Below are 27,746 nucleotides of genomic sequence, written 5' to 3' on the forward strand. Positions count from 1 at the left end.
CTGACTCTCCGTGAAAGGGATATTTGAGCAAAGACCTAGCAGAGATAAAGGAGTGAGTCTTCTGGTGTCAGAGGCATGGGAGGGGCCAAATGATATAGAACCTCAAAGTCCTTTGTAAGGACTTGCAATTTTAATTTGAGAGAAATGGGATGTTATTAAATGGGTTTTGATCAAGGGAACTGCATGTTCTGGCATTCCTTTTAAAAGGATGATTCAGGAAAGGTGTCTCTCTTGAAATGACATTTGGCCAGACCTGATGAAAGTGAAGGAGGGAGCCATGTGGATACCTAGGGTGGGAAATCCAGGCTGAGCCAAGAGCAAATGTTAAGACTCTGAGGATGGCCAGTCCCAGTACTTCACTGGGATTGTATTAACAGGAAGCTAGTACGTGAGTTTGATCAAGGGAATGGCATGTTCTGACATATACTTTTTAAAAGGATGATTCTAGATGCTGGGTTGAGAATAGATTGTAAAGGGATGAGTGTGGAGGCAAGAAGACCATTAGATAGATATTTCAATATCATAACAAGAGATACTGTTAGCTTGCACTAGAGTGATTGGATAAATGTGGTGGGAAGTAGTTGGAAATAGAACTTGAAAGTAGAACTGAGACTGAACGAAGGTTATGAGAGAAAGAAGAGTCAGGAAGACTCCAAGCCACAGCAATTGAAGAATTTAGTTGCTATTTACTAAGACAGGGAAAACTGTAAGGTTGAGCGGGTTGAAGAAACTCTATAGAGTTCAGTATTCACTGTGTTCAGACTGAGCTGCCTTTTAGACAGCTAGGTAGAGACCTCTGGTAAGCAATTGACAGTGGAATCCAAGGGGAGTCTGAACTAGAGATATTCACTTTGAGAGGTCAGCACTGAGGTGGATTTTAAGTTAGACTAGAAGCAAATGGAGAATAGAAAAGGAAGATACAAGAGTTCAAGGCCTAGAGCATTACTATATCAAGAGAACAGCAAGGAAGGCCAAGGAATGGCCAATTTGCCTAGAAGGAACACCACAAGAGATTTTGATATTCCAGAAGTCTAGTTGAGAATGTATTTCAAAAGGGGGGCAATGATCAACTACTTCAAATGCTGCTAATAGTTCAAATAAATGAAGTTTGAGAAGCAACTATTGGTTTAAACAAGATAGTGGTCATTGTGGGCCTTTCCAAAAACTGTTTCTGTCATTTTCTATTTGTAGAGAGGTGGCACAGTAAAGTGACAAAGCATAAAATTTTGGTTTAATTTATAGTAAATACCAGTTATATAATAATAATCTACTTTCTTGGTCTCAGATTTTACCTCTGTAAATTGAAAATTATGATAAGAAGTAGTGAGTAAATGTATGTGGAAGCATGTTATAACCATGCAGATGTTAGCTACTTAAATTTCACACTTCATAGAGAAAAACAGAAAATAATTCCAAGAAGGACGCCCAGGTTCCTCTCTCTCATCTGAAATGCAGCAACAGTTCTACCGCTTCAGACCTTAGTGATGGGCTGAATTTTAAACCACAAGATTCTATAACCATGTATAATCTATAATCTTATAATCATATATGTAAATGATTCTACTATGAGTATCACAGTCACAGGAAGAACAATGAAACTTTTCCTGAAATATTACCTTTTATTCCTAAGATCCTGTCTTAGTGTGTTCAGGCTGCTATAATAAAATACCATAAACCGGGTGACTTTACAAACAACAGATATTAATTTCTCATGCTTCTGAAGCCTGGAAAGTTCAAGATCAAGGCAGATTCTGTATGTGGCGAAGGCATGCTTTTGGTTCATAGATGGCTCCTTCTTGCTGTATCCTCGCATGATGGAAAGAGCCAACTGGCTCCCTAGGGTCTCCTTTATAGGAATACTAATCCCATTCATGAGGGCAGCAGTTGTGACCTACTCCCCTCCACAAAGCTTACCTCTTAATGGGGTAGGGGTTCAACTTGTGAACTTGTTGTAGGGCATGGTAACATTCAGACCATAGCAAACCCAAAACCCAAAGCATTTTCATACACATTACCTGTTATCTGACTTGGGCAAGGGCAACCATTCCCTTTATTTATTTTGTGAGTACAAATACTTCAGTCCATGAAATTTGTCTTGGGGGTTAATTAAGACCTTGTCCAGCTTTAAAAACTGCACATATAAATTTACTACTTGAAATTTTTTTAGTCATTTTCCTTATGAAATAATAAGTGTTAAGTGTTCACAAGATTTAGCTTCTATTGGACTAGGAATCATGCATGTCTTATTCATGACCTTACCTCCAGTGCCAGGTATTCAATAAATATTTGCTGGAAGGAGGGCAGTAGAAAGGTGATTGAGTAATTAATGACTAGAATGATCCAAATGGTAAATAAATAAATGGTTAGGAGGTTAGATCACAGCCATACTCATAAAGTCTTTTATTTGCTCTGAAAAATAAATTACTTTTTTCAATATTATTAAACAAAACACCTAGTATTTTATACCATATTTGAGTATTAATCTGACACTGATTATTTTAGTTAGTTTTTTGTTGTTTTTTTTTTTTTTGCCTCTGTGACCAAAAGACCTTACAAGAACGATTAGAGGAGGAAGTTTATTTGGAGCTCACAGTTTCAGTAGTTTCATCCAAAGGATAGCTGATTCCATTGCTCCATTGTTCTGGGCCCAAGGTGAGGCATAACATCAGGGCAGAAGAGTATGGTGGAGGAAGGCAGCTCAGGACATGGCACCAGGAAGCAAAGAGAGATGAACACTCTAGACAAGGGACAAAATATGTACCCCAAAGGCATTCCTCCAATTACCCGCCTCCTCTAGCCACACTCTACCTACTTACAATTACCACCCAGTTACTCTGTTCAAGTGGATTAATGCTCTGATCATAACCCAGTCACTTCACCTCTGAAATTTCTTGCACTGCCTCACACATGAGCTTTTGGGGGAACCACATGTCTAAACTGTAACACTGACCCTTCTGTGAAAGAGCTTATGGTTTAAAAAAGACACTAGGATATGGACACAGATAATTAAAAGTCAAGGTAGAAATTCTAAGTATCCCAGTATCATCATATTTCAAAGGAGATTATTAAATACAAAACATTTCATTAAATAGAAGGTGGTTTTTTGCATGAATTTCAGGCTGAAAGAAACATTTTAATTTGAGGAGCAGGGGACAGTGATAGAAACTGCCAATGTTTCTCAAGGGATCTCCTGCTTGCTTCAGATTTTTTCATAGGCATAGTTCTGATTTTCTTCTATGTCTAACATCACTTAAACTTGCCTCTCTTTCCTTTCCTTTAATGTGGTTTATCACTAACAGTATGTTTAGCAGCCATTATTATGTTCTTTATTCAGCAGCATATAGTAGAGAAGATTGAAGGAGAGAGACTATAAAACTTAAAAGTAGTGTGGTGTGATGTTTAGGAGGATGAGGCCCCGTGCAGGGTGAAGCAGCTCAGCTGTGAAGTCAGGCTGTTGGGTTTTAATTCTGGTCAGCAGTGCCAGGGCCATCATCGGGTGGGGTGAAGGCCCCTTTATGGGCTCCTGTACCCCTGAAGTTTCACAGTAACTACTTCACAACTTCTTCCAGCCACATGAGGCAGACCCTAAGAAGAGGAATGCAAGGAAGCAATGTCTAATCTTTTATCTTACTCCCCTTGAAAGTTAAGGTAAAGAAGCACAAAGATGACTGTTCAAACCATAAAAACAAGTCAGTCTAATCCCACAGAATTGTGATTGAAGGAAACCATATATTGGATTATGTTGTTATGGTCCCAAATCCCAAAGTTTTGCAGACCACCATTTTATTCAAATAAGTTCATGCTTGGCACAGGAAGATCAGTAACACTTAATGTTTGTACTATGAAAAGCCTTACCTCTGCTCTTCCCAGCCATCAAGGTCAATTAAACTTCAATACCTCTTGAAACTAGGGTCCAAACTTCGACCACTATTGAAAGCCAGTATCCTCAGAGTTTATAGGTGACACTATTTTCCTACGTAGGGGATATTTGGATATTTGGCATTTACCTACATGCTTACCCATTCGGTATCATATAAGCACCCCTTAAGTAAATGGGGGCACCACTAGCTACTGGCTATGCTGCTGTGTCGATCAATCTCTTATAACTTGGCCCCTAGTCAAGTAGATAGATATTTATAAGGCACTGTGGTAATTAGACGTATATACACACATACAAATGTGTACACGTACACCAATACATATACACACAATGCATACACACCAGCCTCTTTCCAGGCTACCACGTCCCCCTGACCTGCCTGTCTCTTCAGTTAGTTTCCATTTCAGCAGTTCTTAAGTCCAGTAGACTTGCATGGTCACAACACTGCATACAACACCTTTTTTTTCCAGGATGGGTGGGAAAGGTAATGTTTATTGAGTAGCTATTATGTGTATTTTATGCATAGGCCCATGTAACAAACCTGACTACCTTTAAAGGTTGATGTTATCCTCACTTTGTATGAGAAAACAGAGGTCCAAGAAGATTACATAACTTGAGACTAGCTAACTGGTAAAGAACACAAGACCTTTTTACCCTGGACTTCCTCTCCTTGAATGATCCTTCCAGGTTATTCCTACAAAGCCTGCCTTCATGGAGACACAGTTTCTTTTTAAGATATATTATCAGCATTCAGTTACTGTTTCTTAAACATCTGTAATCTAAGTAATGTGGGAGACAAAGAAGAATGAGGCATAATTATTGCTTATTGTGGGTAAACAGGAATAAAGAATATGGGAAGAATTTAGAGAAAAAAGTAACTGTTAAATTGTCATTCAGACTGAGTTTAATAGAAATTCATAGAAGGGAGAGGTCTGGGTCAGAAAGATCAGGGGTGGCCTTTGAATCTATAATCAACAATTATTTCCCTGGTAATTGGCTGCCTGTGATAAAAAATTTTTAATTGCATCACCATCAACAAAAGTAATATATACAGCCATTAATGTCATGTATAATACGGGGATTATTTTTTATACTGTGTTCTCAATTGTGGTTGCATAATTGATGGTCACATGTGTGAGATACATAGAATGTTAAAAATAAACATAAAGCACTCAAAGAGGAACTAGCCATTTGCCCCAGTTGCTCCTCAGAGGAGCCAGTTTCTCAGCCTCTTGCCCAGAGTGTTTGTTTCTAAAGAAGGTGAAGATGAATCTTCTCCTCTTGGAGTCCTTAATAGCTTGTCTTCTTACTGCATGTGTAAATCACAGAGAGGTTGTTCTCAGAATTTAGTGAAGAACAATAACCAGTGGTAACTTTAATAAATGCTCGTGCCAGGGCTCCCCACCTTACTGACCCATAATTGGGGAGGGAATGCAAGGAGAAGCCTTCTAAGCAACTTTCAAACGCATTAGAGGTGACATTGATCAACTCCTTCCCCTCTTAAGGACCAGTGACCAGAGATATCAAATTCATTGCTGGCCTGAAACTCCTGCGACCTAACAGGAGTGAGGTGGAGACACAAAATGAGCTGGCGGCAGCTATCTCTTAGCCTCCTTCTCCCTTACCCTTTGGTCCCCCTCTAGCACCAGCTCTGGGGGGCATAGGGTCCTGCCAGAGTGGGAGCCATTGCACTAACCTGTTGGTTACCAAGCCTTGAGCACCCTCCTAAAGGAACGTAAGCATTTGTTCTATTTGAGGGAGTAGATTGAGAAGCTCTGGTTCCAAAACAAATTCCAGATGGACAAGATCAAGCCTTTTGTCAGGGAATAGGGAGTAAAGTTTGTTCTTTGACGCCTCTGTGTACATCTGCCTCTGCTCTCCATGTCCTGGAAGCTGCCCTCTTTATGTTAGAAAATATCAATTTACAGTTTATTGTAACCCAAATCATGACCATGACCATTAAGTTTCCATCAGAGCTGGGGCATAGCTCAGTGGTAGATTGAGGTTTTAAGTATGTACAAGGCCCTAAGTTCCACCCCCAGCACTGAAAAAAAAAAAAAAAAAACAGTTTCTATCAAAATTATGGAAGGTAATCTTTTCATCTTACATTTTAAACTAGCATTTTACGTGTTATTAAATTACAACACGTATAAAGCTGGAGGATTTTAAGTTAAATTAAATAAGCCAGAAAGACAAATACTGCATGCTGCATGATCTCACTTAATATGAACAATCTAAAAAAGGACCAGTGACCAGAGATATCAAACTCATAGAAACTTAGTAGAAGAGAGGTACAGGGTTTGGGGCAGGAGAACTAGGTACCAAGTTGCCGTTGTAGAGCTGGGGTTGTGGCTCAGTGATAGATGCTTGCCTAGCATGTGTGAGGCACTGGGTTCCATTCTCAGCACCACATATAAGCAAATAAATAAATAAAGGTCCATCAATAACTAATAAAAATACTTAAAGAAAAAAGTTGCCATTGTAAGGTGAATAAGTTCTAGACACCTTGTGGCATTTCAGCATGGTTTCTTTAGTTAGTAATCATTTATTGCACAATTAAAACTTGTTAAGAGTAGATCTTAAGTATTCTCACCAAATAAATAAAAAGCAAACTAGATGAGATGATAGATATGTTAAACAGCTTGACTGGGGTGAATATTTCATAGTTTACATATACCAAAGCCTCATGTCATATACCTTGAATTATGTGATATTATCAGTTATACCTCAATAAAATAGAAGGTACACATTTTCATATAAACAAAAGTGAAGCCATGTTCTATGTAATTTTTTATCTTTAAAAAAGTCATTAAAGCCTATTTTGTTCTTGATTTCTCAGAGAAGGAAAAAAGACCACTTGGCTAGAAAAAGATCAATTCTTCTACTTAAATACTCCTTCTATGCGATAACCCAATTTTAGTTTGATGCAAGCAACTGAATCATTATGACTGTATAACCACCATTTTTCCTAATGTTGATAAAGTTGTCATCATTTTCACATTGAGTCCGTCACCTGATATACACGTAACTCATCAATTGTGTGTAAGTAGTCAACTTAGTTTGCAGGTATCCCTGTGAGGAAGGTGCACAGGGAATGCAGGAAAGACAGAACCGTAGTTCATGGGGAAAGGCAGAATTCTGGAAAGATTTGGGAGACTCTCCCTTCTCCTGTCTAAATGCTTGGTTTTGGAACAGGAAGGAGATATGAGTCTGGTGTGTCTGAAGAAAGCAGGTGCAAGAGTTAGATGGGATAGACAGCTTGTCCCTCCCTGTCCTCCTTCTCCCGGGGCTGGGGTTCTTGGCCGTGTAGGGAGAATGGAAATGGGGTGGGAAAGGAACAAATCCTGTTCTACGCCTGAAGCTGCTGCTTCCTGATTTTCTAGCCAGAGAGGTTTCATGTTCATCGTTCTATGGTATAAACTGTAAATATCTATTCTTATTTTCCCCTGAATATGATGCTAATGAAAGTGAAGGCCAATCATCAAGGGTGAATTATTTAATACAATAATGTTTTAATAGCTGAGAAGAGACACAAATAGTGGCGTTGCCTGTGGCTAATGGATTTCCCTGATAGGAGATAAAAGGCTGATTACACAGCAGAGCCAGTGAAGACCCTGTGCATTAATGACAGTTTACAGGTCAGCTCACTTACAGGAGTGATTTAAAACGCACCATCTGTTTTCTAACTGCTGGTTGATAAGTGTGATTCTGCAGACAGTCAGCGTCTCTTCATCAGAAATTGTCACTCGTTTGTCTTCCTGAGTCTGGTTAGTTTGGCCCCAAAATATTCACCGACTCAACTCCCCAATTCTTTACAAATGAAATAATTTCTAAATTGAGTGGATTGATGGCAGTCAGTCCTGCTTCCACTTAGCCCTTCTCTGCCAGGTTAGAAAATGAGGCCCTAATGCCCTACGGCATCCAGTGTGTGCACTGCATTAACTCCTCTGTGAGGCATCTACCCCACCCCAGCCCTACCAGTCACTAACCTCCTTGGCAATGTTGAGAAAATAGCCACTCACATCATCTCCTGCTTCCTGTAATTCAGATCAGGAACCCCAGTTGAGAAAGGAACCTGTTCCCCAACCCATGGAGGCAGATGGACACATGTGCTCCTGCATGCCTCCCCCAAACCCCCTCGCCTCCCCCACCCCTGCCATTCTCACATCGGTGAGGAAAGGAGAGGCCAGTTTGGGCTTCCACTCTGCCCCCTTCCCCATCTCTGGTGCCTGTGTCGTCTGTAATTAATATGGTGCCGTAGGATGAAGTGAGAGGGCTTTGGAGCTACATTTCTGGATTTAGATCCTGGCTTTGTCTCTTCAAACTTTCATGACCCGGGCCAAGTTGTTTAACTTGTGTCACTGTTGCCTCATATGAAAATGGGGGTAAGAACTAGTTTCTCTCAAGGGAGTGCTGAATATTAAACTGTTGGACACACATTTAGCATTGAAAAGCAGTGACTGCCACATAGAAGTGCACAAAAAATGTCGCTGCTGTATTTATAGGACACAGTGGGGTGGGAGGCCAGTGTGATCCTTTCTTAGGTTATGAGTTGAGTGGAACTTTGTAACTCAGCTGAATGGAGTTGGAAGAATGGAAAGGAAACCTTGTCAAGCTCCTTTTTTTTAACCTACTTATTGTAGCCATTCACTAATTAACAGATTTATTGAGTACCTACTATGTGGTGCTAGAGTACTGGTTCTCAAAGTGTGAACCTCAGCTTAACAGCACCACCTCCTGGAACCTTTATTAGAAATGCAAATTCTCACCATTCTACCCTCCCCCATATTCTCCTTAGGCTTTCTGAATCAGAAACTCTTAAGGGTGGGGCCAGGCTATGTGTGTGTGTGTGTGTGTGTGTGTGTGTGTGTGTTAGTTATACTTTCTTTTTAGATATACCTGGCAGTAGAGTATATTTTGACATATTATACATACACGGAGTATAACTTATTCTATTTAGGATCCTATTTTTGTGGCTGTATAAGATGTGGAGTTTCACTTTGGTGCATTCATATATGAACACAGGAAAGTTACATCAGATTCATTCAACTGTCTTTCCTTTTTCTATCCCCACTTCCTTCCCTTCATTTCCCTTTCTCTAATTCACTGAACTTTTATTCTTCCCCTTCCCATCCTTTTTGTGTGTTTGAAGTTATATACTAGAGACAACATTTGGTCTTTGGTCTTTGGGGATTGGCTTATTTCACTTAGCATGATAATCTCCAGATCCATCCATTTATCAACAAAAGTCATAAAGTCATTCTTCTGTATGGCTGAGTACTATTCCATTGTGTATATATCTCACATTTTCTTTATACATTGTGAATTAAGCTGCTATAAACATCAGTGTGGCTGTGTTCTGTAGTGTACTGATTTTAAGTCCTTTGAGTGTAGCTAAGGAGTGGGATACCTGGGTCAAATGGTGGTTCCATTCCAAGTTTTTTAAGGAATCTCCATACTGCTTTCCAGAGTGTTTACACCAATTTTCAGTCCCACCAGCAGTGTATGAGTGAACCTTTTCCCCTATATCCTTGCCAACATTTGTTGTTACTTGCATCCTTGATAATTTTCATTCTGCAATTGCTAGAGATGTTGAACATTTTTTCATATATTTGTTGACCATTTGTGTTTCTTCTTCTGTGAAGTATCTGTTCAGTTCCTTTGCCCATTTATTGACTGGGGTATTTGTTTGGATGTTAATTTTTTTTTAAGTTTTTTGAATATCCTATAGATTGATGCTCTATCTAAGGTGCAGGTGGAAAAGATTTCTCCCATTCTTTAGGCTCTCTCTTCACACTCTTAATTTTTTCCTTTGCTATAAAAAAACTCTTTAATTTGATACCGTTCCATTATTGATTCTTGGTTTTACTTCTTGTGCTTTACAAGTCTTGTTGAAGAAGTCAGTTCCTAAGCTGACACAGTGAAGAGCTGGGCCTACATTTTCTTCTCAGAGGCACAGGGACTCTGGTCTAATGCATAGGCCCTTGATCTACTTTGAGTTGAGTTTTGTGCAGGATGAGAGATAGGAGTTAAACTCTTACTATAAATGGATTTCCAGTTTTCCCAACACCATTTGCTAAAGAGGCTATATTTTCAAATGATGTTTATGGCACCTTTGTCCAGTTTGAAATAAGTGTATTTATATGAGGTGGGTTTTTTTTTTCTGTTTTTTTTTTTAATTTTTTATTGTGGGTTGTTCAAAACATTACAAATTTCTTGACATATCATATTCCACACTTTGATTCAAGTGGGTTATGAACTCCCACCTTCACCCCATACACAGATTGCAGAATCACATCAGTTACACATCCATTGATTTACAAATTGCCATACTAGTGTCTGTTGTGCTCCGCTGCCTTTCCCATCCTCCACCCTCCCCCCTCCCCTCCCCTCCTCTCTCTCTACCTCCTCCACTGTATAACCCTGAGGGTCTCCTTCCATTACCCTGCAATTTCCCTTCTCTCTCCCTTTCCCTCCCACCTCTCATCCCTGTTAAATGTTAATCTTCTTCTCCTGCTCTTCGTCCCTACTCTGTTCTTAGTTACTCTCCTTATATCAAAGAAGACATTTGGCATTTGTTTTTTAGGGATTGGCTAGCTTCACTTAGCATAATCTGCTCTAATGCCATCCATTTCCCTGTAAATTCTATGATTTTGTCATCTTTTAATGCAGAGTAATACTCCATTGTGTATAAATGCCACATTTTTTTTATCCATTCGTCTATTGAAGGGCATCTAGGTTGGTTCCACAGTCTTGCTATTGTGAACTGTGCTGCTATGAACATCGATGTAGCAGTGTCCCTGTAGCATGCTCTTTTTAGGTCTTTAGGGAATAGACCAAGAAGGGGAATAGCTGGGTCAAATGGTGGCTCCATTCCCAGCTTTCCAAGAAATCTCCATACTGCTTTCCAAATTGGCTGCACCAATCTGCAGTCCCACCAGCAATGTACAAGTGTACCCTTTTCCCCCCATCCTCGCCAGCACTTGTTGTTGTTTGACTTCCTAATGGCTGCCAATCTTACTGGAGTGAGATGGTATCTTAGGGTGGTTTTGATTTGCATTTCTCTGACAGCTAGAGATGTTGAGCATTTTTTCATGTACTTGTTGATTGACTGTATGTCCTCCTCTGAGAAGTGTCTGTTCAGGTCCTTGGCCCATTTGTTGATTGGGTTGTTTGTTCTCTTATTGTCTAATTTTTTGAGTTCTTTGTATACTCTGGATATTAGGGCTCTATCTGAAGTGTGAGGAGTAAAGATTTGTTCCCAGGGTGTAGGCTCCCTATTTACCTCTCTTATTGTTTCTTTTGCTGAGAAAAAACTTTTTAGTTTGAGTAAGTCCCATTTGTTGATTCTAGTTATTAACTTTTGTGCTATGGGTGTCCTATTGAGGAATTTGGAGCCCGACCCCACCGACTGTAGATCGTAGCCAACTTTTTCTTCTATCAGACGGCGCGTCTCTGATTTGATATCAAGCTCCTTGATCCATTTTGAATTCACTTTTGTGCATGGCGAGAGAAAGGGATTCAGTTTCATTTTGTTGCATATGGATTTCCAGTTTTCCCAGCACCATTTGTTGAAGATGCTATCCTTCCTCCATTGCATGCTTTTAGCCCCTTTATCAAATATAAGATAGTTGTAGTTTTGTGGATTGGTTTCTGTGTCCTCTATTCTGTACCATTGGTCCACCCGCCTGTTTTGGTACCAGTACCATGCTGTTTTTGTTACTATTGCTCTGTAGTATAGTTTGAAGTCTGGTATCGCTATACCGCCTGATTCACACTTCTTGCTTAGCATTGTTTTTGCTATTCTGGGTCTTTTATTTTTCCATATGAATTTCATAATTGCTTTCTCTATTTCTACAAGAAATGCCGTTGGGATTTTGATTGGCATTGCATTAAACCTATAGAGAACTTTTGGTAATATCGCCATTTTGATGATGTTAGTTCTGCCTATCCATGAACAGGGTATATTTTTCCATCTTCTAAGATCTTCTTCTATTTCTCTCTTTAGGGTTCTGTAGTTTTCATTGTATAAGTCTTTCACCTCTTTTGTTAGGTTGATTCCCAAGTATTTTATTTTTTTTGAAGATATTTTGAATGGAGTGGTTGTCCTCATTTCCATTTCAGAGGATTTGTCCCTGATATACAGGAATGCCTTTGATTTATGCGTGTTGATTTTATATCCTGCCACTTTGCTGAATTCATTTATTAGCTCTAATAGTTTCTTTGTAGACCCTTTTGGGTCTGCTAGGTATAGAATCATATCATCTGCAAATAGTGATAATTTAAGTTCTTCTTTTCCTATTTTTATGCCTTTAATTTCTTTCGTCTGTCTAATTGCTCTGGCCAGTGTTTCGAGAACTATGTTGAAGAGAAGTGGAGAGAGAGGGCATGCCTGTCTTGTTCCAGATTTTAGAGGGAATGCCTTCAGTTTTTCTCCATTCAGAATGATGCTAGCCTGAGGCTTAGCATAGATTGCTTTTACAATATTGAGGTATGTTCCTGTTATCCCTAGTTTTTCTAGAGTTTTGAACATAAAGGGATGCTGTACTTTGTCGAATGCTTTTTCCGCATCTATCGAGATGATCATATGGTTCTTATTTTTAAGTCTATTGATGTGGTGAATAACATTTATTGATTTCCGTATATTGAACCAGCCTTGCATCCCAGGGATGAATCCTACTTGATCATGGTGTACAATTTTTTTGATATGTTTTTGTATCCGATTCGCCAGAATTTTATTGAGGATTTTTGCATCTAGGTTCATTAGAGATATTGGTCTGTAGTTTTCTTTCTTTGAAGTGTCTTTGTCTGGTTTAGGTATCAGGGTGATGTTGGCCTCATAGAATGAATTTGGAAGTTCTCCCTCCTTTTCTATTTCCTGAAGTAGCTTGAAAAGTATTGGTATTAGTTCTTCTTTAAAGGTTTTGTAAAATTCTGCTGTATACCCATCCGGACCTGGGCTTTTCTTAGTTGGTAGTCTTTTGATGGTTTCTTCTATTTCCTCAATTGATATTGGTCTGTTTAGGTTTTCTATATCCTCCTGACTCAATCTGGGCAGATCATATGACTTAAGAAATTTATCTATGCCTTCACTATCTTCTAATTTATTGGAGTATAAGGATTCAAAATAGTTTTTGATTATCTTCTGTATTTCTGAAGTGTCTGTTGTGATATTGCCTTTTTCATCCCGTATGCTAGTAATTTGAGTTCTCTCTCTTCTTCTCTTCGCTAGCATGGCTAAGGGTCTGTCGATTTTGTTTATTTTTTCAAAGAACCAACTTTTAGTTTTGTCAATTTTTTCAATTGTTTCTTTTGTTTCGATTTCATTAATTTCAGCTCTGATTTTAATTATTTCTTGCCTTCTACTTCTTTTGCTGTTGTTTTGCTCTTCTTTTTCTAGGATTTTGAGATGAAGTATGAGATCATTTATTTGTTGGTTTTTTTCTTTTTTTAAGGAATGAACTCCAAGCAATGAATTTTCCTCTTAGAACTGCTTTCAATGTGTCCCATAGATTCCGATATGTTGTGTCTGTGTTTTCATTTATCTCTAAGAATTTTTTAATTTCCTTCTTGATGTCTTCTATAACCCATTGATCATTCAGTAACCTATTGTTCATTCTCCAAGTGATGTATGCTTTTTCCTTCCTTCTTTTATCGTTGATTTTCAGTTTCATTCCATTATGATCAGATAAGATGCATGGTATTATCTCTACTCCTTTATATTGTCTAAGAGTTTCCCTGTGACATAATATATGATCTATTTTTGAGAAGGATCCATGTGCTGCTGAGAAAAAAGTGTAACTGCTTGATGTTGGGTGGTATACTCTATATATGTCAATTAGGTCTAGGTTATTAATAGTGTTATTGAGTTCTATAGTTTCCTTATTCAACTTTTGTTTGGAAGATCTGTCCAGTGGCGAGAGAGGTGTGTTGAAGTCTCCCATGATTATGGTGTGGTGGTCTATTAGACTCTTGAACTTGAGAAGAGTTTGTTTGACGAACATAGCTGCACCATTGTTTGGGGCATAAATATTTATGATTGTTATGTCTTGTTGATGTATGGTTCCCTTAAGCAGTATGTAGTGTCCCTCTTTATCTCTTTTGATTAACTTTGGCTTGAAATCTATTTTATTTGATATGAGTATGGACACTCCTGCTTGTTTCCGAAGTCCATATGAGTGATATGATTTTTCCCAACCTTTCACCTTCAGCCTATGTAAGTCTTTTCCTATCAAATGCGTCTCCTGTAGGCAGCATATTGTTGGGTCTTGTTTTGTGATCCATTGTACTAGCCTGTGTCTCTTAATTGGTGAGTTTAAGCCATTAACATTTAGGGTTATTATTGAGATATGGGTTGTTCTTCCAGCCATATTTGTTTATTTCTGTTACTAAACATTGTTTGTTTTCCTCTTTGATTATTTCCCCCCCCCCTTTACTGTCCTACCTCCCACTGTTGGTTTTCATTGTTATTTTCCATTTCCTCTTCCTGTAATGCTTTGGCGAGGATGTTTTGAAGAGATGGTTTTCTAGCTGCGAATTCTTTAAACTTTTGTTTATCGTGGAAGGTTTTAATTTCATCCTCCATCCTGAAGCTTAATTTCACTGGATACACAATTCTTGGTTGGAACCCATTTTCTTTCAGTGTTTGAAATATGTTATTCCAGGATCTTCTAGCTTTCAGAGTCTGTGTTGAAAGATCAGCTGTTATCCTGATTGGCTTACCCCTAAATGTAATCTGCTTCCTTTCTCTTGTAGCTTTTAAAATTCTCTCCTTATTCTGTATGTTGGGCATCTTCATTATAATGTGTCTAGGTGTGGATCTCTTATGATTTTGCACATTCGGCGTCCTGTAGGCTTCTAGGATTTGGGATTCTGTCTCATTCTTCAAGTCTGGGAAGTTTTCTTGTATTATTTCATTGAATAGACTGCTCATTCCTTTGGTTTGGAGCTCTGTACCTTCCTGTATCCCAATGACTCTTAAGTTTGGTCTCTTAATGTTATCCCATATTTCTTGGATATTCTGCTCATGGTTTCTTAACAGTCTTGCTGAGCTGTCTATGTTCTTTTCCAGTTGAAATACTTTGTCTTCATTGTCTGATGTTCTATCTTCTAAGTGTTCTACTCTGCTGGTCGTATTCTCCATTGAGTTTTTAAGTTGGTTTATTGCTTCCTGCATTTCTAGGATTTCTGATTGCTTGTTTTTTATAACCTCTATCTCCCTGTATAGTTGATCCTTTGCTTCCTGGATTTGTTTGCGTAATTCATTGTCGAAGTGATCTTTCATTGTCTGATTTTGCTGTTTAATGTCTTCCTTGATACTCCAGATCATCTGAAGCATGTATATCCTGAATTCTTTATCTGACATTCCATCTGCTGCAGCTGTTACCTCTTCTAAAGTTGCGTTGACCTGCATTGCTTGTGGTCCTTTCTTTCCTTGTCTTTTCATACTGCTTGCGTATCTTTCCTGCAGGTGCGGGCGGCGGCTCTGCTCTCTCTTTATTCCAATTGGGGTGTCGTGGCTACCACGCCGGCAGGTCACTGGGCCTGTTCTGGGAGCTGGCGGCGGCTCTGTTCTGCCCCTACTCCAATTGGGGTGACGAGTGTACCACGCCGGCAGGCCACCGGGCCTGATCCGCCGGTCGGTTGCAGGTTTGCCTACCCTGCAGGCGCGGGCGGCGGCTCTACTCTGCCCCTACTCCAAATGGGGTGATGTGTCTGTCGTACCGGCAGGCCACTGGGCCTGTCCCGCTGGTCGGTCGCAGATCTGCCCACCTTTCGGGCACGGGTGGAGGCTCTGCTCTGCCCCTACTCCAATTGGGGTGTCGTGACTACCCCGCCTGCAGGACGCTGGGCCTGTTCCTGGCACGGGCGGCGACTCTGCTCTGCCACTACTCCAATTAGGGTGGTGTTTGTACCACGCTGGCAGGCTCCTGGGCCTGATCCGCCTGTCTGTTGTAGGTCTGCCTACCTTGGAGGCGCGGGCGGCGGATCTGCCCTGCCCCTCCTACCACGCCTGCGGACCCCTGGGCCTGATCTGCAGGTTGATCACTGGTCTGCTCACCCTGCGGGCACGGGTGGCGGTTCCGCTCCGCCCCCACTCCAATTGGGGTCACGTGACCACCACACCGGCAGGGCCTGATCCGGGCGTGGGAGAAGGATCTGCTCTGCCCCTACTCCAGTTGGGGTGACGTGTGTACCACACTGGCAGGCCACTGGGCCTGACCCGCCACGCTGTCACAGGTCTGTTTACCTTGCAAGCGCGAAGGGCGGCTCTGCCCTGCCCCTCCTACCACGCCCATGTACCACTGGGTCGCGGGTCTGCCCACCTTGCGGGTGCGGGTGGCGGCTCCGCTCCGCCCCCTCTCCAATTGGGGTCACGCGGTCACCACGCTGGCGAGCCGCTGGGCCTGCTCCGGGCGCTGGCAGCGGCCCGGCTCCTCCCCTCTGGCTCGAGGACAAATTGAGGAGACTCGGGTGACTGTGCCTCACCCCCCTTACCAGGAGACCAACTGCTTATGTCACCGCTGGTATTGATGAAGATCTCTCCTCCGCCGCTTTCTGCTGACATCAGATCTCTGCCATGTTGGTATCCTATGCGAATGGCAGCATTTCGTTCCTCTTGCCGGGCAACCCGAGCAACGGGTGAGTCCTGACCGGCCCTCAGCAGGACCCGGACCGAGACGCAGTTTCCGCGGGCTCCTAGCCCCGGGCCAGGGAAGTTCCGGGAGCCGGAACTCGGCCGCTCCGTGCTCGGTGTAAGCTCCTATAAGTGTAAGCTCCAAGAAGCAGCCCCCGCGGGCTCAGTTCCGGGAGCCGGAATTCGGCTGCTTAGTGCTTGGTGTTTGCTCTGATAGGAGCAGGGTCCAAGAAGCAGCCTCCGCAGGCTCCGCAGCCCTGAGCCAGGGCGGTTCCGGGACGGTTCCGGGAGCCGGAACTCGGCCGCCCCGCGCTCAGTGTTCGCTCCGATAAGATCAGATTCTAAGAAGCCCCCAGGCGCTGAACCCTAGCAATCTGTCTGCAAGCCGCAGGCGAATGGCAGCCGGAAATTACCTGTTCTATGGCTGAATGAGCTGCGGTCAGTCGAAAACAGGGAAGGTGACGTCAGTTTACCAACATGGTGGCTGCTGGCCTCCTCTGTGGTCTGACCGGTGTGGAGAACCGAGATGGACCGCTTCCTTCCCCCGTCTCGAACCCAGAATTCAGCCCTGAGTACGGTGCTTGCGCGGCTGGCAGAAACTGCAGCGCTGTATCCCTGCGTCGCTATCTCCTCGTTTCCCATCGCGCGCTGCAGACTCTAGCCGCGGGGCGATTTGCTGAATAAGCAGTGTGACCCTCCGTGCGACAAACCTCTCGTGTTTGAGTCCCCGTAGCCGATCCTCGTGCGATGGAAATCCTTCCTCCAGGTTCCGGAGCACCCCACTATTGCTGGAAATTCCTAACAAGATATCCTTTAGCCGTCCTGACTTGTCATACTCCCACACAGTGAAGCAGCACACGGGGGCAATGCACTCCCCTCGCCGCCATCTTCCTTCCTCCATATGAGGTGTTTTTTTGTTGTTGTTTTTGTGTGTGTGTGTGTGTATGTGTGTGTGTGTCTTCTGTTCTGTTCCATTGGTCTTCATGTCTGATTTGTTGCCAATACCATGCTGTTCTTATTACTATAGCTCTGTAATATAATTTAAGGACTGGTATTGTGATTGATGTCTCCTGCTTCATTTTTCTCACTAAGGATTTCTTTGGCTATCCTTGGCTTCTTATTTTTCCAAATATAATTTGTGTTTGTGTTTTAACTAGCCCCCCCGGATGTTTCTGATGTGCTAGAGTTTGAGAACCACTGCCCTAGATGTAAATTGTGAATCAGTAGTGTTCTGACCTGAAGGAGAATACCATCTCTAGGGAGAGACCATTTGTAAACAAGAACAACTGAGGATGCCAAGAGGTTCAATGGAAATGCAGAGGACAGTGGTTCACAAAAGAGGAAGGCTCAATTCAGCATCTTGGGAGAAGTTTTTTAAAAAGATTCCTAAAAACTGAGTCTTGGAAAGATTAAAAACCTGCCAGTTGTAAGTGGAGAAATTACATTCCAGAGAGAGTAGTTCATGTGTACTTGGGATGGGCAGGCATGTGTGTAGACCTCGACTTTCTATGAAAAACAGCCCCTTGAGAGGAGGGGTTTTACATTTTGTCCACTGTTATATCCCAGTGCTGAGAGCATCCCCTGAGAACGGGCAGCACACGGTCACTACTGAAATGATTGAACACCAAGGTCCTAAATTCCCACAGACTGAGTTTTCATAAATCATTTCTTCTCAGCATAAGATGTGAAAACCAGGAAACCAACCTTCTTGTGAGTCCTCTGCTTTAAAATACCACATTCCTGTAAGAAATTAGCCAGTGACCGGATTGCTTGTTTAACACACTGTATCTTAAAGCCTGGCTTGGCGGTAGGAGACATACTGAAATCTGCCAGGGTAGTTCAGTAAAGCCCAGAGCTCTTGCTTAATACAAGATGACTCTGAACCTGCAGACTTTACCTGCAAATTATTGATGCTTCTTCCAAGCCCCACTGGTCTTTACAATAGAAGCCACAACTGGTTCCTCATTAAAATATGAAGAACTAAATATCCTAGACAGCATATTTCCTTCTGCTTTCATTAAGATCAACCCTGCATACAAAATAACCAGGTCTCGTACTTTGCTAGTCATGTTCTCATATGCTGCCCTGAGCCAGATGCTCACTCTTCTTTCTTCTGGATGCCAGGGCACTTCACAGCATCAGAAACTTCCCAAGGGCACCTCTGCATCTTCACTCTGACCACAGCGACAGGTCTGGTGGCCAATTCAAAAGAAAGGACTTATGCCAAATTAGACTTCAGTCCTGAGGTTTCCATCCTTTCAGAGCCACTTCTAAGGGACTCATCCAGAGGGATTTGCTCCCCAGCACCCCTACCATCCCTTATCTGGCTTTGGGTACCCTGTTAATTTCATCTGTGGCTCACTCTGATCTCTCATCTGACAGTGACTCAGAGAAGGGCCGCTCCAACCTGTATTTTCAGTCGAGTAAGTCAGAGGTCAGAAGCATCTTGGGGTCATGGACACCCTCCTCCTCGGTCCATTGCCTTGTTCCACTGTCTTCTCGTAGCATAAAGTTTTGGAACACTGAGCACATGATTAGCCTATTATGTGATAGATGGAGAAGTTTAAAAACTAATGACTTAATAAGTAGGCAAAGTATCTAAAGAGATATTTCTCAAAAGAAGAAATACAAATGGCCAACAAATATATGAAAAAATGTTCAGCATGCTTAAAACAATCAGAGAGATGCAAATCAAACTACACTGAGATTTTATCTTACCCCAGTTAAACTGACAATCATGAAGAATACAAATAACCATAACTGCTTCTGAGGATGTGGAGAAAGGGGTATACTTATACATTGTTGGTGGGACTGGAGATTAGTACAACTAATTTGGAAAGTAGTGATTCCTCAAAAGACTAGGAATGGAACCACCATATGACTCAGCTCTCCCACTCCTTGGTACTTACCAAAAGAACTAAAATCAATATATTATGTGGTGGTACAAGCACATCAATGTTTATAACAGCACAATCCACAATAGCCAAGATATGGGACCAGCCCAGGTGCCCATCAATAAACTAATGGGATAAAGAAAATATGGTGTGTGAGTATATATATATAGAGAGAAATATTTATATATACACACACAATAGAATTCTACTCAGCCATAAAGAACAATGAATGGGGCTGGGGTTTGTGGCTCAGTGGTAGAGCGCTTGCCTAGCCTGTGTAAGGCACTGGGTTCCATCCTAAGCACCACATAAAAATAAATAAAATAAAGGTATTGTGTCCATATTCAACTAAAAATATTTTTTAAAAAAGAACAATGGAATTATATAATTTTGTTGGTGAAAGAATGGAACTGGATAACATTGCTAAATGAAATAAACCAGACTCAGAAAGTTGAGTGTGGAATATTTTCTGTCATACTGGGAAGCTAGAGAGAAAAAAGAATAAAAAAGGGGGATGTCTAGAAAACAGAAGGGAGATCTATAGAGTAGAAGCAGGAGACCAAGTGAGAAGGAAGAGGGGAGGGAAAAAAGAAGTACTAAGAATCAAAGTAGAGAAAACTATGTTATGTACATTTATAAATATGTCAACATGAACCCCACTGTTATGTGTAACTAATAAAAGGCACTAATAAAAATAAATGCAATACATAATAGTTTTAAAACCAAAGTCAAAATTAGTTCTTCGTTATTCCACTGGACTTAGAGAAGGAATATTGCTTGATATGTTATTCATTTAAAAATTTTAAAAACATAAATTTAGGTTGAGGTAGAAGGAGGAGCCAGAGATATAGGAGATGAGTCATGAGGGTCCAGGTAGAAATGGTCAACTCTTATGTGAACACCATACCTCTAAATTCCATGCCTCTCTCCACGCATTGTAAACCTTATGAATAGAGCATTGAGACGGATGGTGTTAAACTTGAAAACTTGGTTCATTAAGATTTATTTTTTCTATTCATGTGGTGCCTCGATTTGTCATGAAATGCTTTTCTTTATTTCAGTTCTTACTCCAGGAACAAATGTAAGGCTAATATTTATGGAGAAAATATATTTGTTAAGCACCTTGTGCTTCAAAGACATAGTTGCTGTAAGATAGGGTATAATTGTTAGCTTTTACTATTTTAGTTTGGCATAAAAAGAAATGGCTAACAGCCAGGTAGCTGTCAACACTCCAGGAATCCTGTCCTTCATCGGTTTCATTTTTTCTGCTTGACTTTCTTCATTTTTCACTTTATATCTGTTCCAGAGGGAAAGGGCTGAAGCTACAGTTTTAGGGGTGAAAATGACAGCCAAGGGTCAATGTTGAAGCTAATATCAAATGGCGTGGGCCACTGGTGGGCAAGATGCCTTAAGTCATTGTGTCTTGTATATGGGGACTGAGGATGGTGACAGTTTTATAAAATACACCAGTATAGAGAAAAGATTTTGGTAAATGATTCATGCAAAAACTCAGAAATCAGTGAAAACATTGGTCTTACATCATTTCATTCTGAGCTGTTAACTTTATTTATCTAAATATTTGATTTGCTTTATCTGACATTCTGTGCCCTCAGTCATCTCCAGTGTCCTTTCACAAAATGATTTTCCAAAAGATATTTCTAAGTTAACTGAACTTAGGTCGATATGAAATTGAGATTGGATCTGTAGGATAAGGGCAAAAAGGAAGTTCCAAGGGCCAAGGAAAGCACCATTGATGGTTTGGGAGGCCCTGGCTGCCCGGGACTCAAGAAAGAGAGAAGCAGGCTGCTGTTTGTCAGAGAGATCTGAGAGCCAAGAGGAAGTACTAACAAAGATGAGGCAGTTCACAGGAAGACTTAGCAATGCCTGATGGTGAGACTAATATGCGTGTGCAACTGTGTACCTAGTTCGACACTCCTATGCTACAGGGAGTAGAATCTTTATGAAGCTGAGATTGCAATTTTGAGAAGAAACAACCAAAAATGAAGGAGAAGGAAAAATGGGAGTTAGGAACAATATTAAGACATACAAATTTAGGAGAGAGATATTGAAATTTTAAGTTGTAAAGTAAGTTAGGCATTAGGATTTCCCATTTACTAGACCTTGTGCGAGAATAAATTTTGAAGACTCTGAGATTTATTGTCTTTGACTTGAAGGACAAGGAAAGTTAGAAGTTTTTCATTTACAAAAATAAGATATCATCGTAAGAGAATGAGACATGCTTGTTTCTTTTATGTGTCTATGAACAGATGAAATAAAAAAATCACATACATTTTGATTGTAGGTGAAATGTCATGGTATATGACAGTATGGACATAGAAATGTATTTAATACTTTTTAGAAATGTATTTAATAATAAGTAATTTGAAGGGATTAAAAATTAATGGCAAAATAATTTTTTCTCAACCATAATCTACTAATAAAATTATATATTAAAATATCTAACAGTCTATTTTGTTTTAAATTTTAAAAATTTGAGGTAATTCACTTTGTTGAAATCTACCAAATATTTGGTGTCTGTGAGAGAAATTTGTGGAAATGAAATTTATTACATTACTTAATTAACAGTAATATTTAATAATTGATTCAGAGTAGTTCTAACTCCTATTTTCTAATTTTGCAGCTTGGCTCGTCCTCTACTGTGCCTTTTACATCGATTTTTTCTCAGCTTTTTATGACTGTTGTGGTTCCTCTCATTATTGGACAGGTAAGGTCTTCCAATTTTTACCTGTTATTTCCCTAAAAGATCAGATTGTAAATCCTTCTGTAATATCAGGGAAACTGAGGTGGAAGAAACAACTAAATTAAAATACACAGCTATGAAAATACAAGTTTTCATCTACCACAATATTCTCATCTTTTAATTTTAAATTAATATTAATCTTCTTTGCAGTTAGCTAAATATAAGAACTACTGAAATGAATCTTAAAATTGGATCTTAGACTACTTAGAATTTCCTTTCAGATTCTTATTTAATAGGACTAATAGAATTTCTTCTATTTAACTTCTTATAACAAATTACTAATAAGCATTCGATTTAAGTATAAGCATAAAAATTTAAAAACAAGGTTTTTGTTTGTTGGTTTCGGGTGGTGTTAAATCACAGGAAACCACAGGAATAGAGAACAGAATTGAATGTCCAACTGAAATGAGTGGGCCTGAGGGAAACAGTGCGCAGGATGACCAAGAGCTCAGACCTAGAGTGACTGGATTCCAGACTCAGTTCTGCCTTGCATCTGGTGTGCGACCGTGAGCCAGTCATTTCACCTCCCTAACTCTAGGTTCATAGTTCATTAAATGTTATACTAATAGTACCTGTCACTTAAAATATTGTTGTGAGGATTAAATGAACTATGCATGCACATAAAGTTCCCAGAATAGAGCCTGACACAGATGAGTGCTCTGTGGTTTCTGTGGAGGTCGCCATCATCATCATCTTCATCACCATTCCCGTTATCAAATTGCCTGCAGATATTAAACAGGAAGCAGCTCTTTGGAATATTGCATATAAAATTATTTATATTTATTTATATATATAAAAATAAATTTATATTTTGTAAAATTATATATATATAGAAAGAGAGAGAGAGAGAGAGAGAGAGTGTGTGTGTGTGTGTGTGTGTGTATTTATATGCTCTCTTTGGTCAGATTCTCTGGGCAATAAACTGAGACAGGTTTCCATGCAGGAAGTTTCCTGGGGAGTAAGTACTTTTTGAGGGGTGAAAAAAGTAGATGGGTTAATATCTTTCTATCAAGGCCTACATGGGTTCCCTGGTGAGTTCTGGAACTAGGGTGACCCCTTAGAGTTGCAGTGCCTTAAGGTAAGAGCGCCTGGTCTCTATACTCTGCTCTGACCAGTCTTTCTGCTTACTCCCACCCCACTGAGGTCTGTGCTGAGGACCTCAACTGAGATCCTTCATCCAAGCCAGGCTTCCTGCTCCCAGAGCCTGTGGGATTAAGTACCTTATTCCTGAAGAGATTGTTCTGGATAGAGCACCACAGAATTCACTACATAGGCACTTTTTTTTTTTTTAATGTTATACTTAAGGGACTAATTTTAGCTTAAATGATGACAATTTAAAACACCATTTGCTGAAGTGATACATGAAAAAAATATTTTCTCCACAGTGCTGATCACATAATAGGGATTCTGAATAAATATTATATCCCCTGCCTTCTTCTTCAGCTTCTGCCATATTTTGTATTGCTAGCTTTCCTGGCTTTTCCTCAACTCCTACTTATTTTTTCTGGTGTTTTTGTTTGTTTATTTGTTTTGCAGTACTAAGGGTTGAACCTAGGGGTACTCTACTAGTCTTTTTATTTTTATTGTGAGACAGGGTCTCACTAAGTTTCCCAGGCTGTCCTTGAACTTGTGATCTTCCTGTCTCAGCCTCCTGGGTACCTTGGATTTCGGACATATTTCACAGTACCTGTCTATTCCTTCTGTTTAAAATATCTTTGTGTGCCAGGTGTGGTGGTGCACACCTGTAATCCCAGCAACTTGGAGGAAGCTGAGACAGGAGAATCACAAATTCAAGACCAACCTCAGCAATTTAGTGAAACCCTAGGCAACTTAAGTAAGATACTGTCTCAAAATAAAAAGAACTGGAGGTGTAGCTCAGTGGTAAAGTACCCTGGGTTAAATCATGAGTTTAAAAAAAAAAAAAATGTCTTTATGCTCACCCTTCCACTCCAACTTATCACACTCATTTAACTGTAATTCAGATCTGAAATGTTTTCCTGGTTATTCTTTTTTAATTTTGTTTGTTAGTTGATTGGTTTTTAGTACCAGAGATTGAACCCAGAGGCATTTGACCACTGTGCCACACCCCCAACCCTTTTTTATATTTTTTATTTTTTGAGATAGAGTTGCTTAGTGCCTTGCTAAGCTGCTAAGGCTGGCTTTGAACTTGTGATCCTCCCAAGTCACTGGAATTACAGATGTTTGCCATTGCACTCAGATTCCCTGGTTATTCTTTGCAGCACCTTATTTCATTTTTTTTCGTGGCCCTTCTCACAATGTCTATTTATCTTTTGTTAACTGTTTGTCCCCCACTGGACTAGAAACTTCATACGTACAGGAACCGTATTTGCTTTGTCCACCATTACATTCCCAGACCATAGGTACCCCATAAAGTTGTGTTGAAAGAGTGAAAGAAAAGAGTTATATGATCAATAAGAGGCATGCTTTGCCTTCTAGAGGCATATCTGAATCTACCTGTCCTCATCTCTACACAGTTTAAGCTACAGATGCATTAGATTAATTCCATACTGATTTTTTTGGTTCTGAAAATAATTCCACCTAATAACTTGGAGCTCATAATTCTTCTCTTAGTGGATCTTGGAAATAGTCCTGTTAATAATTAAATGCTTGGCTTGAAACATATGGACAAAGAAAATCTAAATTAGTCAATTTTTTAATGTATAGGGTCATGTAATTTATGTAATAAAAGAATATTCATAGAGAATGAGTTGTTAGATTGCTCATTCTTTGTGGGCCCAGTAGTAAATTATTCCATAAATCATAAAGTAAAAGAGACAGGAGACAGTCAAGAAGTGGAATATGTAGGTTTTTTTTTTTTTTTTTTTTTTTTTTGGTTTGGTTGGTTGGTTTTTTTGGTAGTGAAGTATTTTGATGGTGTTTTTCAATGAGGAAACCTATATGCTTGCACTTACCCCGCCCCCCAGTGTATTGTATTCTTAGGAATTAGCAATCACCAACTCATCTCCACATCTAGAAACCCCTAACAGCCTTGCCTCCTCCCTCTTCTTGCCTCCTTTCTCCCTTACATGCAGGCAGTTGTCACATGCTCCCATTCAGAAATCTGTCACATATGGCACCTGAAACCCCATTCATACTGCGGGGGAAGATGGCACCTTTGCTATCTCTTGTCTAAGCTTACACTTCCGGAACCAGTATTTGCATAAAACCTATGCACTTCCTCCTGTATCATTTAAACCATATCTAGATTACTCATAATACCTAATACAATGTAAATTGTTATTATACTTTTTTTTTTGTTTAAAGAATAATGACCAGGAAAAAAGTCTATACAGTTTCAATACAGAGTCAGGGTTTTTTCCAAATATTTCAATACAGGATTGGTTGAAGCCACAGATACAGAACCCATGGATACAAAAGGCCAACTGTATGTAATTTTTTAGGTTATCAGTTTATATGGAAAAATAGATTGTTCCAAATTTTATGTAAAAGAAAGACCACATTTTTAGCATACTCTCTTGCTTTTGGTCTTTGAATGAACTGTGCTGTCACAGGCCCACAGATACTTTAATATAAAGGACATAGCCACATATATGGGTACATCCTGATATGAGCACTGCTCCATGGAGAATGATCCCCAGGTCCTTGAGTACCATAGGGAGGGATGAGCATCTCTGCAGGCAGTGGTTTCCAGGACAGGCAGAGCCACCCCAGTCACCTGTCCTATGGTCATAGCTTTATTGGTGTTGGCCCACATTTCTATGGATTGTATAGTGTATATGATGCTACCTTTCAGAGAAATATATTTGCTTAGAGGCATCACGAATCTGTGTTTCTGTCACTAGAATTTTCTGGCAGAAGGAAATATATTAGAGAAGGGATTTCCTTTTTCTAATGCATGTGGAAATGCTTTAGGACTTCACAGCAGGCCTCTTTGATCTTGATCAATTCCAACAACTCACTTCTATGGTACCACTCTTTACCCTGTAAGCTCAGGTTCTCACTAATTCTTCAACCTCATCAAGGCCCCTTCCCCTGTCAGTTGACCTTACTCTCTATCAGCCACTGTCCTCATGACTTTCCCTTTTTACTCAGCTTGGATTCCATAGTCTCTCACTATGATCATTCCTTTGCTAATATTCTCAATTCCTGCATCTTTTCCCGTCTGCTCAGAAAGGCCCAACCCTGATTAACCCCGCTCTGCCACGCCAGCTCTGCCACCCAGCTATGCAACTGAGCTGCCTAGATGCCTGGTCCATTGTTAGCCTCACTTCTTGGCAAAACTCCACTTTGTTGACTTGCTGTCTCTCTATTTTACTAACTTCATGAAGACCCAGTGCATGTTCCTACCAGAGCGGCAGAGCTCTGCTTCCCAGAAAGCAATACACATTGTTCCCATTTTCTTTTAAATTCAGGACCCCAAATTTAAAATTAAAATGTCATGTAACACCTCCCAGAAGTTCTACTCTACTTCCTTTTAAGGTTTCTATTTCTACTCTTTAAAAAGATTATTGTGCCCATCCTCCACCTTTTACTTGCCCTGCACTCTTCCAAGGTACCCTTTGACCCTTGGGTATGACTGACAGCCTCTGTTTTTTCAAACATCCCAGCCTCATTCCTTCCTTAGAGCTGCCATTGGCTCTATATGACACATCTGCCTCCTCCTGCCTCCTCCCCTCTCCTCCAGGAGCTGCCCCACTGCCACCAGAAACTATCCTATCACCCAGTTTAAACTTTTGCTTAGTGTGCTTCATTATCTCTTCCTGTTTGTTGTTGTTTTACTCTTTGTTTATCTCTCCAATCAGAATGTGAAATCCATGAGAACAGGGACCTTGTCTTTCTAGTCTCTCTCTCTCTATTTTTATTTATTGACTTGCCTACCTGTGCAGTATGATCTTTGAGGGCCTTGCCAAAACCACTCATACACACTAGTCCAGAGCAAAGAGATTCCAGGCTAGTTTCTCAGTTGTAGCAAAGAGGGTGCCAAAAGATGAAAATAAATATTCCATATTGTTATATGCATCTTTTAAAATGAGATTCTGTCATTACATGTTAAACAAATAATGGGAACTAGAAGGTGAAGAAAAAGACCCGAGTATGAGCTGAATAAATTTCTTTAATCTCTAACTAATAATAAAACTTTATCATTCAACTTTTGATTTATATTTCTGAGAGGGAATTTTGTTTTCCGTATACAACACTCCCTTTGGGTTAAGTCTTCGTGGACTGGCTTCAGTGTGATATGAGGCCTAGTTTGGTCTTCATCACTCCCCAGCTGCATACATGATTTCTAGGCCTCACTTTTCAATCTATAGAATAAACAGATTTATGTTTTCCAGCCCAAAGGTGCTGTGAGTCTATGAGATGAGTATTCTTTGCATAGACGATGGTTAAGAGATTGCTGCTTCTCTCAGTTCTAGAAAGAAATAAATTTTGTGCCATTGAAGCATTTTCCTTCCTTTTCCAACAAATCCTTTTAATACATCCAAGTGCTGGTGACAAATACTTATTTTATGCAATATGTGTAAAAGCAATTTATGAATAAATTTTAATGATACAGAATTTCCACCACTTTTCATTATTTTCTGTCACCTT

At 40.2% G+C, this 27,746-nt stretch overlaps 1 protein-coding gene across 3 annotated transcripts in view; it reads left to right on the forward strand.

Moving 5' to 3' along the window:
* Window positions 1–27,746, forward strand: part of Slc10a7 (solute carrier family 10 member 7) — a 249,107-nt gene that overhangs the window by 176,988 nt on the left and 44,373 nt on the right. For all 3 annotated transcript variants that reach the window (XM_046459008.2, XM_058583941.1, XM_046459010.2), the window contains one exon: window positions 22,053–22,136. In XM_046459008.2, coding sequence (XP_046314964.1) covers window positions 22,053–22,136 — 84 coding nt within the window. The remainder of the gene's footprint in view (window positions 1–22,052; window positions 22,137–27,746) is intronic.

The sequence above is a fragment of the Marmota monax genome, unplaced genomic scaffold (genome assembly GCF_021218885.2).
Source record: "Marmota monax isolate L192 unplaced genomic scaffold, Marmota_monax_Labrador192_F-V1.1 WCK01_AAM20220418_F8-fsc00002, whole genome shotgun sequence".
Classification (NCBI taxonomy): Eukaryota; Metazoa; Chordata; class Mammalia; order Rodentia; family Sciuridae; genus Marmota; species Marmota monax.